General features: G+C 43.1%; 1 protein-coding gene across 10 annotated transcripts in view; it reads left to right on the top strand.

Annotated features, from left to right (window-relative positions):
- The window catches only part of PICALM (phosphatidylinositol binding clathrin assembly protein), a 63,672-nt gene extending 51,570 nt beyond the window's left edge, over nucleotides 1–12,102 (top strand). For 7 of the 10 annotated variants that reach the window (XM_028726000.2, XM_028725999.2, XM_077926972.1 and 4 more), the window contains 4 exons: nucleotides 2,193–2,252; nucleotides 3,400–3,504; nucleotides 8,823–8,925; nucleotides 10,483–12,102. In XM_028726000.2, coding sequence (XP_028581833.2) covers nucleotides 2,193–2,252; nucleotides 3,400–3,504; nucleotides 8,823–8,915 — 258 coding nt within the window. In that variant the 3' untranslated portion in view covers nucleotides 8,916–8,925; nucleotides 10,483–12,102. The remainder of the gene's footprint in view (nucleotides 1–2,192; nucleotides 2,253–3,399; nucleotides 3,505–8,822; nucleotides 8,926–10,482) is intronic. The other 3 variants (XM_028726003.2, XM_028726004.2, XM_028726001.2) reach the window with 2 other exon arrangements.
- Nucleotides 12,103–13,637: the final 1,535 nt, after the last annotated feature.

Below are 13,637 nucleotides of genomic sequence, written 5' to 3'. Positions count from 1 at the left end.
CAAAACTGGCATGCTGATATTAACCACTACAGCAGAATCTCATAATCCTGCTATTCCACACTTTTTTTCTCTTGAGTTAAGATCTTTGGGCATGATGACAACCTTGAGCAGCTTCTATCTAGCTTATCCAGATCTCAAGGTGTTCTGTGGGCCTCTTTTCTCCAATGATGGCATGGAAAAATACTAAGATGATTTTTCTTGCTTTAAACTCTGCCATTTGCTGCAAGATAGCTGGTGCGTGTGTCTGTATTGCCTTTTTAAAAAATGCATTTGGTGAATAAATCAAACAAAAAAAGGCATTTGTGCGTGTGAAATAACTGCATGAAACTTCACATGCTTCTGTTCGACTTCACAATTCACTATCTGTAGACTTGATTTCAAATAGGGAGAGACCAATACGTCCCCAAATACTAAACCAAGTGAAAATCCTCACCCATTTGGTTGTGAATTTTTGAATTATCCTTCAAAGATGGGTGGCATCTCCCTTCAGCACTAAAAGGACAAGTAACAGTGGTTAAAATGACAAGTCAACCTAATTTCTCTTGTGTCAATAAGAGCTAAAGAATGAAGTAACTAATGGGTTTGTTTTCCAAATGTTTTAAGGTAAGTTTATTAATTGACTGTGTGGGGTGTTCCTTCACTCCCACTTTTTTACAGCTACCGTGTGTGTGGTTCACCCCATCTGCTTTACACGTGGATATTGCAACTGTATTGTTTTACATCAAAAATCTTAAGCGACTTTAATTCTTTAGCTCTTAACTATAGTGATCCCAGTTTAGCCCAATTGGTTTCTCCTTCCATGTTACTGTTGGTCTTTCCCTGTATTCTTTTCATTGTGGGGAAATCCTAAGCCAGCCTTCAGCTCCTAAAAGCCTAGCAAATGTATGGCCATATGTATGCATATGCATAATATATTGCTTAATGGCTGTATGAATATTAATCATGGTCATTTCATTAACCATGTTAGCCAATAGCAAGTTGGATTCCATTGTCCAGTGGCTATTACAGTTCAAAGGAGTTAACATTTTTGAAACACTGTATGGTTCTTTTCTTCCCATCCCTACCCCAGAGTAGGAATATTGTTTTTGGAGAGTTAAATCTCCTACGGAAACAGTTCTTACAGATTAAGGGCATGATACAAAACAATGCTGTTCTATTTGTCCCTAAGCTCAGAGGGTTTGTATAGGAAAAGTTCCAGGATTGCTTGTGCGCGTCTATATTTTTCTGCTTTGCCATATTTTTTAGAGATTCCTCCACTTTCTAGGACTTCTGCTGTATGATGCAAGAGTGTCAAAGCCAGAGGGCTTGAGCAGAGTTTCAAAGTAGTTACTTCAAGCAAGAAGCCCAGTTCCTGTAATAGTTGTATTCCATATGGAACTGCAGATTTTTTGAAAAAAGTATCAGTGGTTTGGAGGAGGTGGTAAGCTTCATAAGTTACCCTCCTACTGTCAAGCATCACAATACCTGGAGAACACCCCAGTCTGTCCCCTTCAGATGCTGGGAGGTCTTTTTGGCTGTGATATCTTTGTTAAAATGGGATTTCAACTTGCGAATTAATGTAAAATATCTTCTTGAACTATTTATACTTCCATATTAGTCTCCAGGGCAGCTGACAAGATATGCCAAAACAAACATCGAGTCCTACATCATATAGAAGCATGCCAAATTTTAAAACTCCCTATAAATGCTGTAAGCAGAAACAAACTTTTTACCCGGTCCTTTTTAGAAAACTCAGAACAGCTCCTGTTCAGACAGGCAGCTGTTTGCTTTATGCTATAGCCTGGGGTGTTCCTTGACGATTCAGCTACTGGTTGCATGAAGCCCATCAAGTTTGTTTGACAGCACTCGACTTCTTGTTTTGGGGAAGCATCTTATTATTATTATTATACAGGATGCAAGGTTCACATTGTCTGTAAAGCAATCCTGGGCCTGAAGTGATGCCCTCCCAACTTACTCGGCACCAGCTATATAGTGTGTTACCTTGTACGTTTGCAGCCATGTTCAGCTAAAGAAACTCTAATGGCTTACCCTCAAGGATGTTTCCATGATGCTCAGTGGCCAGTTTCTGGTTCTATCAGATATCAATTGATCAGCTGTCAGAGATGCTCATATTTACAGTCAAAAGCATTTCATTGCTGTTTGTGAAGCCTTTTCCATTTGCATGCAGCTTAAGGTTGTCTCTTTCTCATTAGGCACCACCTGTCATGGCCTATCCTGCTACAACGCCAACAGGAATGATGGGGTATGGAATGGTCAGTAAACGTTTATATTCATTTGAAGTATTTTTAGGAGCGCTTTTATCGTAGCTTGTAGTATAATTGCTCTTTCCATCTCCTTTGGGTTTCTGTGTGTGCTTGCAACACATACATTGAACAAGATGCCACACACCTGGCAGATTAATTTTTGCCCCACTTGTTTGTTTTTTGACCTTTTTCATTTCGCCAAACAAAAAAAATCCCTAATACTTAATGTTCTTTACTTCCACCTATTTTCTGTTACAGTGACTACTTTGAAAATAAGTTCCAGAAAGCCTTAGCATTCCTCAATGAGACTATAAGGGCGAAATGAGCTCCTTGAAAAACAGCTTCCCCCACCCCACAAATGTGCAGCCATACAGTGTGTGTTCTAAGGGCATTCTGTTCATACAGAGCAATTATGAAGCCTAGCAGGTTTGGCCAACACCACATGGGAACAGTATCCATCCTAGAACATATGTAGAATCCTCTGGCAGACATAAAGAGGCTCCTACCAGGCAAAATATGGAGTTTGTTTGAAACTTAGGAAGTTTGAAAGAGCTCCTTTTTATGGTGACACCCTTGTAGATTAGCCTCAGATGTTGGGCATGCCTTGTGCTAAATGCAACAGGAAGCTAAACTACAGATTAGTTCTAAAGTGTTCAGGGCTAAGTGGAAAATCATTGCCTCCTTAACAACCCACCATTTGAAATCTAAATGAATTTCTATTTGGCCCCCTCTGCAGTCTTCTGATCCTTGGTTAAGACACTTTATCTGAGCAAACTTTAAATTTGCCTGTTGGTGTTTTAATGGCTGGTCTTAAAATATTTGTTGATTTTAATAGCTGCTGTCTTATTTCCTCTTTAGCTTTTTAAAATGAAAACATCTTAGCCTGGTACAGGAATGAATAAAGTGAAAGAGCTTGGTATATCACACTAGATGTAGAAATGTGAAGCAGTAGCCTATCTAAAAGGGTGGAAAGGTACATAAGAACACAGACCAAAAGTTCCCAATGTTTGGTTGCTGGAAGCTTTTTTAAATGTTTCATTAATTATTTCCTTTACAGTGCCACTAACTAAACTGTACAGTTGGAGGCAATTTCTGGTGGTGGTCTCTTTTAAAGAGCTGTGCATGAAATTAATTCTTTGCTGTTCTGGATTTTTAGCCATCCCAAATGGGAGGAGTACCAGTAATGACGCAACCAACCTTAATATACAGCCAACCTGTCATGAGACCTCCAAATCCTTTTGGTCCTGTATCGGGAGCCCAGGTGGGTGTGGAACTGGCCTACAAAGCCATATGCTTCTGGCAGCTCACAAGCTAGTCAACAAGAGCATTGTGTGTATATTTGGTCATGTCAGGTGGTGCATTACTTTAGTTCAACTGTTAAGCCTGCTCAGCCCGGGAAACTTGCAGCCCCAAGGAAGGACACATAAGGGAGAGGACAAAATAGGAATGGTGAAGATGGGATGGAGGAAAGCTAACAGTGCCAAAAGGCCCTTAGCAAGCAAGGTGAGGATAGTCCAGGAAGAGATGGTGCTGAAGGAAAGTTTGAGAAGTCATCTTGTCATTAGAAGAGAGTGCTTTCAGGAATTAAGAGACAGAGGATGGTAAGGAAGAGGGAGCAGCAGTTCTTCATAGTTAGCAGTGGCAAACATTGTGGTGTCCCCCTCCCCATGTTTCTGGACTACAACTCCCATGGTTCCTAACACTGGCCATGTTCACCGGGACTGAGGGGAGCCAGAGTTCAGCATCAGAAGAGTAGGCAGCAAATAGTACTGTTCAGTTTTCTGTTGAAAAGCTAAGCTAAGGTGTCAAGGTGGCACTGTTTTTAGCAGGGGTGTTCTAGATCTTTATTAAAGAGAGAAGAGGTGATAGGAAGAAAGTCTGATTAAGGCTGCAGATAAAACGTAGCTTTTCTAGGTGCCACTTCAGGAGTGGCAAATTTCCTCCATTAATGGTACTACTTCGTACAAAACCACAGGCTAGCCAAGTGTAGCAGGCACTGGTCGGTGGCATACATACAGTTGTTTATCTGCTTGTACACATTCTGGGAAGGAGTGGCCAGTTGTGGGTTCACATTGCGTTTGTACACAGCAGAAGAGATGTGTGTGCAATTGTCATGCTTGTTCATTTGTTGCAGGGAACTTTTCGCCTTTGAAATCAGCCCTAAATTTGCCCTCAAAAGGACCCAAGCTTGTTCCAGTAGGATGTTGCTTGGTGGAACATACAGTTCTCCTTTTTCTATTATAGTATGGAAATCAAGAGATTTAATCATAGAGTCTTGCCTGCTGTAACTTTTAAACTACTTCTTGCTTTTTTCTGTCACACACACACACACACACACACACACACACACCATTTTCATCGCTTATATTTGCACTGTACTCTGTGGCTCCTCTTTTACTGCTTATGTAGCGTATTCAGAATTTGAGACAATCTAGAGTGGTGGGTACAGGCTCTTTAGCTGTGCGTACTTGGAAGTTGAGTGTAGGACATTAATGTAGGTCTTTCAGATCTGCCAGCCATTGGACTGACAAATATTTGACACAACTCACCCTCCTAGCAGGTGCACTTCAAGTGAAAACGCCTGCTGGCCACTGCCACTAAACTTTGCTTCATTGATGTTTGTCCATGGAACATTCCCTGATGTAACCCTGCATAAAATGAATCAAGGCTGTTTGGTGGATTGCACCCATTGGTGATTTATTGATGATATGTTGAACAGCAACCTAAAGCTTATTGGTTCAGTAAAAATGAACAAAGATTGTGTGTTACTAAAGGGGTGTGCTTGGCCGAGAACTCCAAAAGTAGTGGCACATATATAGAGATGGAAGAAAGGAAGTTTGATACCCTGAGGCCCAAACTGTTCCCTGATTTGGATGTTTATAGTTGTTTTCCCTTTTGAAAGAAACAGGTATATTTGTTCATGTTGACCTAGGTATTACGTGAATGCATCCAGTTCTTAGTAAATATTAGGTTATAGGGCATGGTTTCTGTACTTCCCTGGTGAGAAAGTGTGAGGTTTGACTCTTGGGAGTTATTCCTGAGATTGAGATGGGATGTCACAAGCTGAATCCTACAGTGTCCTTGAGTCTGTTACATAGTTTCCTAAAGCAATGGAAGGTGCAGTGGCTTTCACTTGCAAGTCTAAAATAGCTTTGGGGGAGGAGCTCTATGTTCCTCAGTAAGCAGGGAATGAGAATTTGGCTGTTCAGCTGGATGCATAAATTAGAAAGCCTTCCTGAAGATGGGACTTTACCACTTCAGAATGCAAGTAGGTACTAGCATTGTTGGGGAACATTTGATATGTAAAGGACCCACTCATAAAAATCCTAGTATATCAGGGAGAAGACCTGGGTCAAATCCTGCTTGGTAGTTTTGTTCCAGACAGTGGAAGCATTATGTCGTCTGCTGTTCTTCCCCGGCACATATTCAGAAGTGATGACATGTCTTAGAGCAGTTTCCACTATGCATCTTTTGTGAACGTCTAGATTTATCTTAACTGTGTACATAATGGGTGAGGAAATAGGTTTCCTCTGGAAACCCCAGATGTTGGGAAATGTACCCTTTAATTGAGGCACTTGCTGAGTTTGCTGCTGGATGGAGCTGTTTGTCATTCCTCCTTACACTCTGCTTTACTGTGCTGATGTCAGATTTATTAGCGTTTCTTGGGAAAGGGAACAAAGGCCCGTTGTGGGAGCCTGTTTGCTGCTCTGAACCCTGGCAGTATTTGGCTTCTTGCTCTGCCCCCTGTTCCTCCACACTAGGCGCATTGTGTACCCAGCGCCTGCTTCAGGGTTCTGAAAGAGCGTCTCCCCTTTGGTCACCTGTTGGTCTTGGCAGCTCTTTTGTTAGCAAAACTGCACGAGCGGGAGTGCCTTCCACATAACACGAACTGAGCATGTTGCAAAACTAACTTGAGTGGATGAGTCTCGACTTCCATCAGTGCCATGAAGCTGAAAGAGACCATTCATGGAACCTCCCTCCTCTTCATTCATCTACATAAGTTTTGCTTTCCTCTTCCATATCCACTTAATCATCTCCAGACACCGCCTACTAGGAAAAAAACAACATTTAGTTTCTGCCTTGTCTAGCCAATGGTCCCTTAAACTCAGAAACGGCAAGCCCTAGTTCATGTAGGCGTCCATTGATTTGGCTTCCATGTGGTAGGAGGCTTGTAGCAGCCAGCAGAAATGGGGAGCATGTGGCTCTCCAGATGTTGGACTCCAGGAATTATGGGAGCTGTAGTCCACCAACATCTGGAGCACCAGTTTCCCCATCCTCAAGCTACCAGCTCCCACTGTAGCAGGTCTCCATAGAGAGCTTGTTGCTCCATAACTGTTGCAGCAACAGAGGGAAAAGGAAGTCAACTCTCTTGTTTGGTGTGCTCTTGGAGGTGAGCAGGGGGCACAAAGGTTGGAAGGAGCTTCTTCACAGGTGGCTGTAGCAACTGTTAAAATATTTCAGCTACTGTAGCCACCAGGAGGCTTCTCACCACTTGAAACATTTAGAGTGCTGGGTGAACCAGGACTGCGTCAGGGGCTGCATCTCACCTTTTTCATGTGTGGAAAATGGCACCTGATTGTTCCCGTGATTATTCTCTCTCTGTACAAAAGGGGAGGCGACTTCTTACATTCAGAAAAGAATAATTATCATTGTTCAAGGATTTTGATTATAATAACTTCCTTGGGAGTGGCTGATACGATTTGATTCTTTCGAAGAGAAGCCAAAAAATGCTACCCAGTCTCAAAGAAGGCTAGTAGATGTGTTTGATTAATTGATTTTATATAAAAAAACACAAATCAATCGGGGGGTGCGCGTGTGTTTCTATTTGAAATAATCAAATTGGATTGCCATCACCAAAGACTGGAAATGCACTGGAAAATCTTCTCCACAGCTCTGAAGTTGCCTCTTCTGTCATTAAGACCTTTCCAATGTGCCATCTTTGGTCACAGCTGGGAGACCTGCCATAAACATTTAGGAAGGGGCTAGTTGGATGGTGAGGGCTTGGTAACAGGTCTGAGCAGTGGCCATGAAGTGGCCATATCTTAAAATAACTGTACGTGACAAATAGACTACATCTTGCATAAAACAAGTATGCTGCCAGTGAACGGCTATGGGATGTATAGGTTAAGCAATTGCACACATTTATGCTGTGCAGATCATTTGGGCGATAAATGTGACCGGGGGGAGGCAGTCCCTTGCACTTTGTGCAGGAATGTGCACTAACAAAACAGAAAGAACTTACCCATCTGTCAGCTGCATTTGACTCTCCCTCTGGTGGATGTTTGCCGTTCTGTGTTGATCCAAGCAAATTGAGGAAACTGAATTGTTTGGGCGTGGGGAGAGAACATTCCGGAAGAACAAAACAAAAATACACAGAGCATAGTAGAGCTATGGAATTTGCTCCCACAGGAAGTGGAGACGGCCACCAACTCTGGATGGCTTCAGAGAGGGATTAGGCAAAATTATGCAGGATCAAGTTGTCAGTGGCTACTAGCCATGATGACTGTGTTCTGCCTCCGCTGTTGGAGGTAATGCGTCTCTGAGAACCTGTTGCTAGGAATTGCCAGTTGGAGTGCTCTTGTACGCGGGTCCTGTATGTGGGCTTCGCATGGGCATTGGTTGGCTACTGTGAGCCCAGGATGCTGGACTAGATGGGTCTTTGGCCTCCTCCAGCAGGGTCTTCTTATGATCTAATGTTATGCTCTTAATAAAGAGAGTCCTGGGCTTGGATACAAAGGGCTGCTTCATGCATGTGTCAGGCTGCCCAGTGGATTTCACTTTCTAACACTAGGCTTCTCCTCCCCGCTCAATTACGCCATGTAACCATTACTGGAAATAAGGTTTTCTTTTCTTAAAAAGTGTGCCCATGCAGAATGTGTTGCTGCTGTTCAAGGAACAGAGTACTTGGCTGTGAAAGTCTAGCTTGGCCCATGTTTGTCAAACTCATCCCTTGCAAGCCACTTCTATCCTTCAAGCCTTACTTTCCCCCTGTACCAGAGAAAGTGTAAGACCACAGCAGTTAACAGTGAACAAGTGTTTGTATGGTATTTTACATGGTTAATGTTAATACAGGTACGTATATTTCTCAAGAGAACATAAGGATCTATAGCTAGACTCATGCGGCCCTCTTTCTGCTGCTTATGCAGCTTTTGGCACCTCATGCTGCACGTTGGCCATCCATGGAATGTAAATAAGTGTTAAGTGAGGCCTGGTTGTCATAGGTTGTTTTGAAAGCTAACTTCAGGTCTAGCTTCTGCTGTTTGCAGAAACACACTCTGTTGTGCCTAGTTGGGACTGGTAACTATTGGAGACCATTGCCATACCTCTGGATAAAGTGCTGGTGATTTCTGCCAGTCACATGCCAGAAATTCACCTTCGCCTATAGGTAGTCTACATCTGTCATACCATTGGGGCAGATTTCAACTTAGCATGCAATCAGACCTTTTCTTTTTAACCAGCCCACTTCAGTCCTAACTACCTTTCTTAAGCCCTCCTCTCCATCCCTACATTTTCTGCCTTCATATTTCTGTCATTGAGGCCTTCTTTTTCTCTTTCCTTCTCTGACATCTTCTTTCCCAGCTGTCTGCAGCATCCAGCCCATCCACTCAGAGTCCACACAGAGCTTCAGGGAAGGATCCTTTTGCAGAGCTCTCCCTCCAGGATTTCTTATAGGACAATTTAGGTATTGCATGTTAACTCTGGGGGCACTGCAAGCTCGGATAATGCCTCGTTTGCTAACGTCCCTAGCAATATTCATCCTCACATTAAAATGGCACAGTCTGGGGCTTTGTAAATTTGCATGTTGTTATTCTGTGACCTGCTGTAAACCACGGCTGCTAATGTGGGATGCAAGAGATTATTATTATTATTATTATTATTATTATTATTATTATTATTATTATACCACCCTTCATCCAAAGATCCCAGGGCGGTTCACAACAGAGAAATACAAAATGAGAATGCATAATAAAAAACAAAAACTCATAGCCCCCCTCCCACAATCACCTTTAAAAAGGCCGGGTTGACAAGAAACATTTTCACCTGGTGCTTAAAGGTACATAATGAAGATGTCAGGCGAGCCTCCCTGGGGAGAGCATTCCACAAACAGGGAGCCACTGCAGAAAAGGCCAGTTCTCATGTTGCCACCCTCCAGACCTCTTGTGGATAAGGCACATGAAGAAGGGCCTCAGATGATGGTCTCAGGGTCCATATGGTTCATATGGGGAGAGGCAGTCCTTGAGGTATTGTGGTCCTGAGCTGTTTAGGGCTTTATATGTCAAAACCAGCACTTTGAATTGGGCCTGGAAACTCATTGACAGCCAATGCAGTTGGACCAGGATTGGTGTAATCCTGCTCAAACTGCCTTGCCTGGTGAGTAAGCTGGCCACCAGATTGTGCACCAGCTGAAGGTTCCAAACCGTCTTCAGAGGCAGCCCTACATATAATGTGTTGCAGTAATCCAACCTAGAGGTAGTCCACCAGCATCTGGAGAGGATACAGGTTCTCTGCCCTTAACTCTAGACTTCTCATGCACCCCAACCCTCTTTTCCCATGTGAAATAACTGAACCTCACATTCTCCAGAACAGAATCTTCACTAGCCCTGCAACTGTGAGCACATTGTGGGAAGAAGGCAAGTGGATTGACAGGCTGTCATTGCATAATTCGTTCCCATTTATTGGAATGTTCATGCTCCAGAAAATGTACATTCCCTTTCCCCCCCACTTCTTGTCAACACCTTTGTTTCGTTTTGTTTTTTGCATAGCCTCCTAGGTCTAAAGCCCTGCTCTCTTTCAAGAGAGATGTGCTTTGACTTACTATATAGAAATCCATAATCCCTTCTGCAACTGCCATAATGCTGTTTTCTGTTCATTTTATTGTCACCTAAAGAAATGACCTGAGATTCCTTCGCCAATTTTATGACCGCAGTTTCCCATCCTCTCGGCTGCAGCTCAAGGGTTGCAGCCCACAGTTTAATTGCTTATCGCCCCAGAGGGCGATACAAGTGCAGTCGTTGCCAATGTGCCCTCTGGCTCTCTGGAAATGGGAATAGACCTGCACATTCGACATGCGATTAGGAAGTGCTTCCAAATGGTCTGACCTTTGTTATTCTGAAGCACTGTATATCTCTGTATTCCTGGTCTGCCACCTTGGAACCTATGGCCAGTGAATGGACATTGGAGGGGGAGGGCAGGTTAGTTGTGCAAACGCGTAAAATGGATGCCTTTCTTGTCTCCTCAGATACAATTCATGTAACCGCACCAGAAGGGGTGGGACAGGAACAGTTCCAGGAAGACCCGTGCTCGACAACAGACCCTTCTTTCCAGCCAAATCAGAACTGATGCCTCAGCTCTCCTCTTCACTAGAACGGCCTGGTAAAACCACACAAGGCCCCACGACAGCAGTAGGAGCACCAACAACATAGGGAAGCCTTGAACCCCCCGCAGCACTCTCGGTATAAAACCAAGAATTGCCACAATTTTGGTGTGGGATCTGTTTTTCTTTTTCTTTCTCCCCCTTCCTGGTGACTTCTAATCATGTCAGTAACTCGCCACCTGTTTTAACACTCTCCGTCAATAACACACACACACACAAAAGGAAGCCTCTTATTTTGCCACGAAGGGTACAACAAGCACCTGGAACTGCCGCTTGGAACGAAGAGCTGGGCATCCTCTTACTGTTAACTCCAACGACTTTCTCTAGGGGATCAAATCCGAAAACACCCTTTTAATTCTGCCATCTCCTCTCTGCAGTCATCGCAAATGTTAGACTCAATAATGGAAAGTTTTAACTTTTTAAAAAAAGAATTATATATTCCGTTTGCATAGACATTCCTTTATGTATTATTGTTTGTATTTATTTATGATTATCAGTTTAAGTAACAATGTATCACAAAGCCTCCTTTGCGGGGAAATGAGCGTGGATGTATACAGTATGTCTCCCTTTTGGAGTTTCTTTTTCCTCCCTTCCCTCCCTCCCTCTCTCCCCATTTTTATTCACGAGAACTATTCTGATTCAGAGTGCATCTTCACTCCAATAACGCACCCAAACTACACAGAGCACTGAGTACGTTCAATGGTCTGAAAACACCCAATTGTCCAATCTCCATGGGAATTAGTTCTGTTAAGGATTTTGGCAAGGGGTGGGGGTGGGGGAGAAAAACAGCTGACTGGTTGGGAGGAGCACAGAATTTCTCGACCAGATGTTGGTGCTTCTGGGATGAACTTTTTTCCTTGCTTTGTGCTTGGCATGTCATTTATCTTACACTTGACGTACGGCCTTTCCAAAATGAATGTGAGGAATTGCTTTCATTTTTAAAGACTTTCCTTCTTCTCTGTACAAAAACCAAGCAAACCCCGATACAAACTTCTGAGGTATTACGTGGGAAAAAAGCCTTTGATCTTTTCTTCTTCTTTATTTGCTAGTGCCAGCTCCATGATCATGTATCGTGAAATAGAATAAAAACTCAGAAGAGAAGTTGTGTCTTTACTAAAGGGCACAACCCCAGCCACCAGGTTCCCCAGCAGAAGCTCCATTCAGTCCGGTCTGGTGGGGGGCTTGTGCAGGAGAACTTCCTGGCGGGGTTGGCCTTTCAATGTTGTAGGAACCCTTTTAGTTTTTCTGCAGAATTTGAAGCAGCACTGTTGATCGGTGCTTTGTGTAAATACAATCATACCAGTTTGGGTGGCATCTGGGGCCTTAAGAAGGATAGTCAAAAGGCATGAAAGCAATTCTGTACATGAATTAAGCATACTTGCTGCATTGTCTCCGCAGATTCTATTTTTGTTTAAAATGTTTAAAAGTACGTTAGCAAAAAAAAAAAAAAGGTGGATTTTCAAATAAAATGCATCTTCCACAGAATCTCTGTTTATAGTATAAAGGTCTACAATGGTGGGTTGGGATGGGGGCGGGTCTGTTTGGGGTTTTTGTTGCCATTTTGCAAGGTAAAATGTGATTCGAAACACTGAGTGGAGATTGACATTTTGGCTGCTTTTGCAACTTGGTCCATTGCATTAGTGGAGATATATGTGGACAACTTTTAAACACAGCTGAACATGGTTTGCATTTAGGGCTCAGCTAGTCTTCTAAATCCAGTTTCATCAAGTCCTGTGCTCAGATTAAACCCTATAGGGGTGGGTGAATTTGCCATTAAAGGGGGAATGCCTGAATTGTGCCAACTTCACACTTGTGCCATCTTTTTTATTTTTTGGTTCAGCTATGCCCAATGACCTGTCAAGATTGAGGTAATAAAATTTGACTGGGCGGTACTGTTGAAGCTGTGTATTAGGGAGAAGACCAGACTGGAATTCTCCAAATGGTGCTTTTCTATGTTAGAGGGAACATTCCTCCCTCCACTTCTATAGGGATGCCTGAACTATTGAAAATAGGTTGCGTGTCCAAGCCTTGATGGTAACTTCCACAAAAGAAACAGTATTTGTGCTTAAGACTGTGCTTACAAGTTTGGGACCTAAGCCCTGCCAGCTCAAAAAATCAGGTGGTCAGCCCTACACTGTTTCTCATGCTCAAAGTTGTTTGTGGATGTTGAGAGGTCCTCTCCTCCCCCTTGTATTCATATGGAACAGGATCTACCTCTCATGAGGTACCTAACTACAGCAAAGAGCAGCCAAGTTTAGCCGAGCAGCGCTTTGTAGAAGGAGCTTTGTTTAAGCCACAAATCCCATTGTCCAGCGGAAAGGAAAAGCCAGCTCAAATGTTGTGTGCTAGCTAGCAGTTTTTCTTTTAACCAGAACGGTGGAAGCTAAGCAACTGAGAAGCCCAGGTGAGCAGAAACCAATCTGAAGCTGGCTACTAGTGAAGCCAAGAAAAGGAACATTTTCACACAGCTGTCAAATTAACTCCCACAAGAGGGTAGTGAGAGTTACAAACATGGATGTCTTTAAAAGAAGATTGAGCAAACGGAGGGATAAGCCTGTGTTCTCCCTCCACTCTTGGGGGCACTGTTTCCTTTAATCTTCACACTCCAAGGCGATGTACAAAATGCTTAAGGTGTTGCAAAGCAACATAAAGAACATGAGTTTTAAAATACAGTAATGCAAATTGGGTGCATATGACAGAGACGCACGCATCCCGCTGGGAAAACTTGTCAGAACAAAAAATATAAATGTACATTTGATGTGATCTCGTCCCTTTCTACAAACTCCCAAGGCGGTTTTAAACAAGCCACTATCCTGCAGGTTGATTGTAAGAACTGAGAACACGTGTGAAGGTCTTCGACGGCCCTGATAACACTGGTAAATGTAAGTTGCTGCCATGTCTTGTGAGACTCATGGGTCCAGGAGCACTGAGGATTTTTCTCCAGTCGAACGGTATAAAGATTTCATGAAATGGCTACATAAACCTTCAGGGAGGGCAAAAATCAAACCAGAGCCACTTGC

Source organism: Podarcis muralis, chromosome 4, assembly GCF_964188315.1.
Source record: "Podarcis muralis chromosome 4, rPodMur119.hap1.1, whole genome shotgun sequence".
NCBI lineage: Eukaryota > Metazoa > Chordata > Lepidosauria > Squamata > Lacertidae > Podarcis > Podarcis muralis.
Note: the sequence above shows the minus strand (reverse complement) of the source record. Positions and strands in the feature narration are given on the sequence as shown.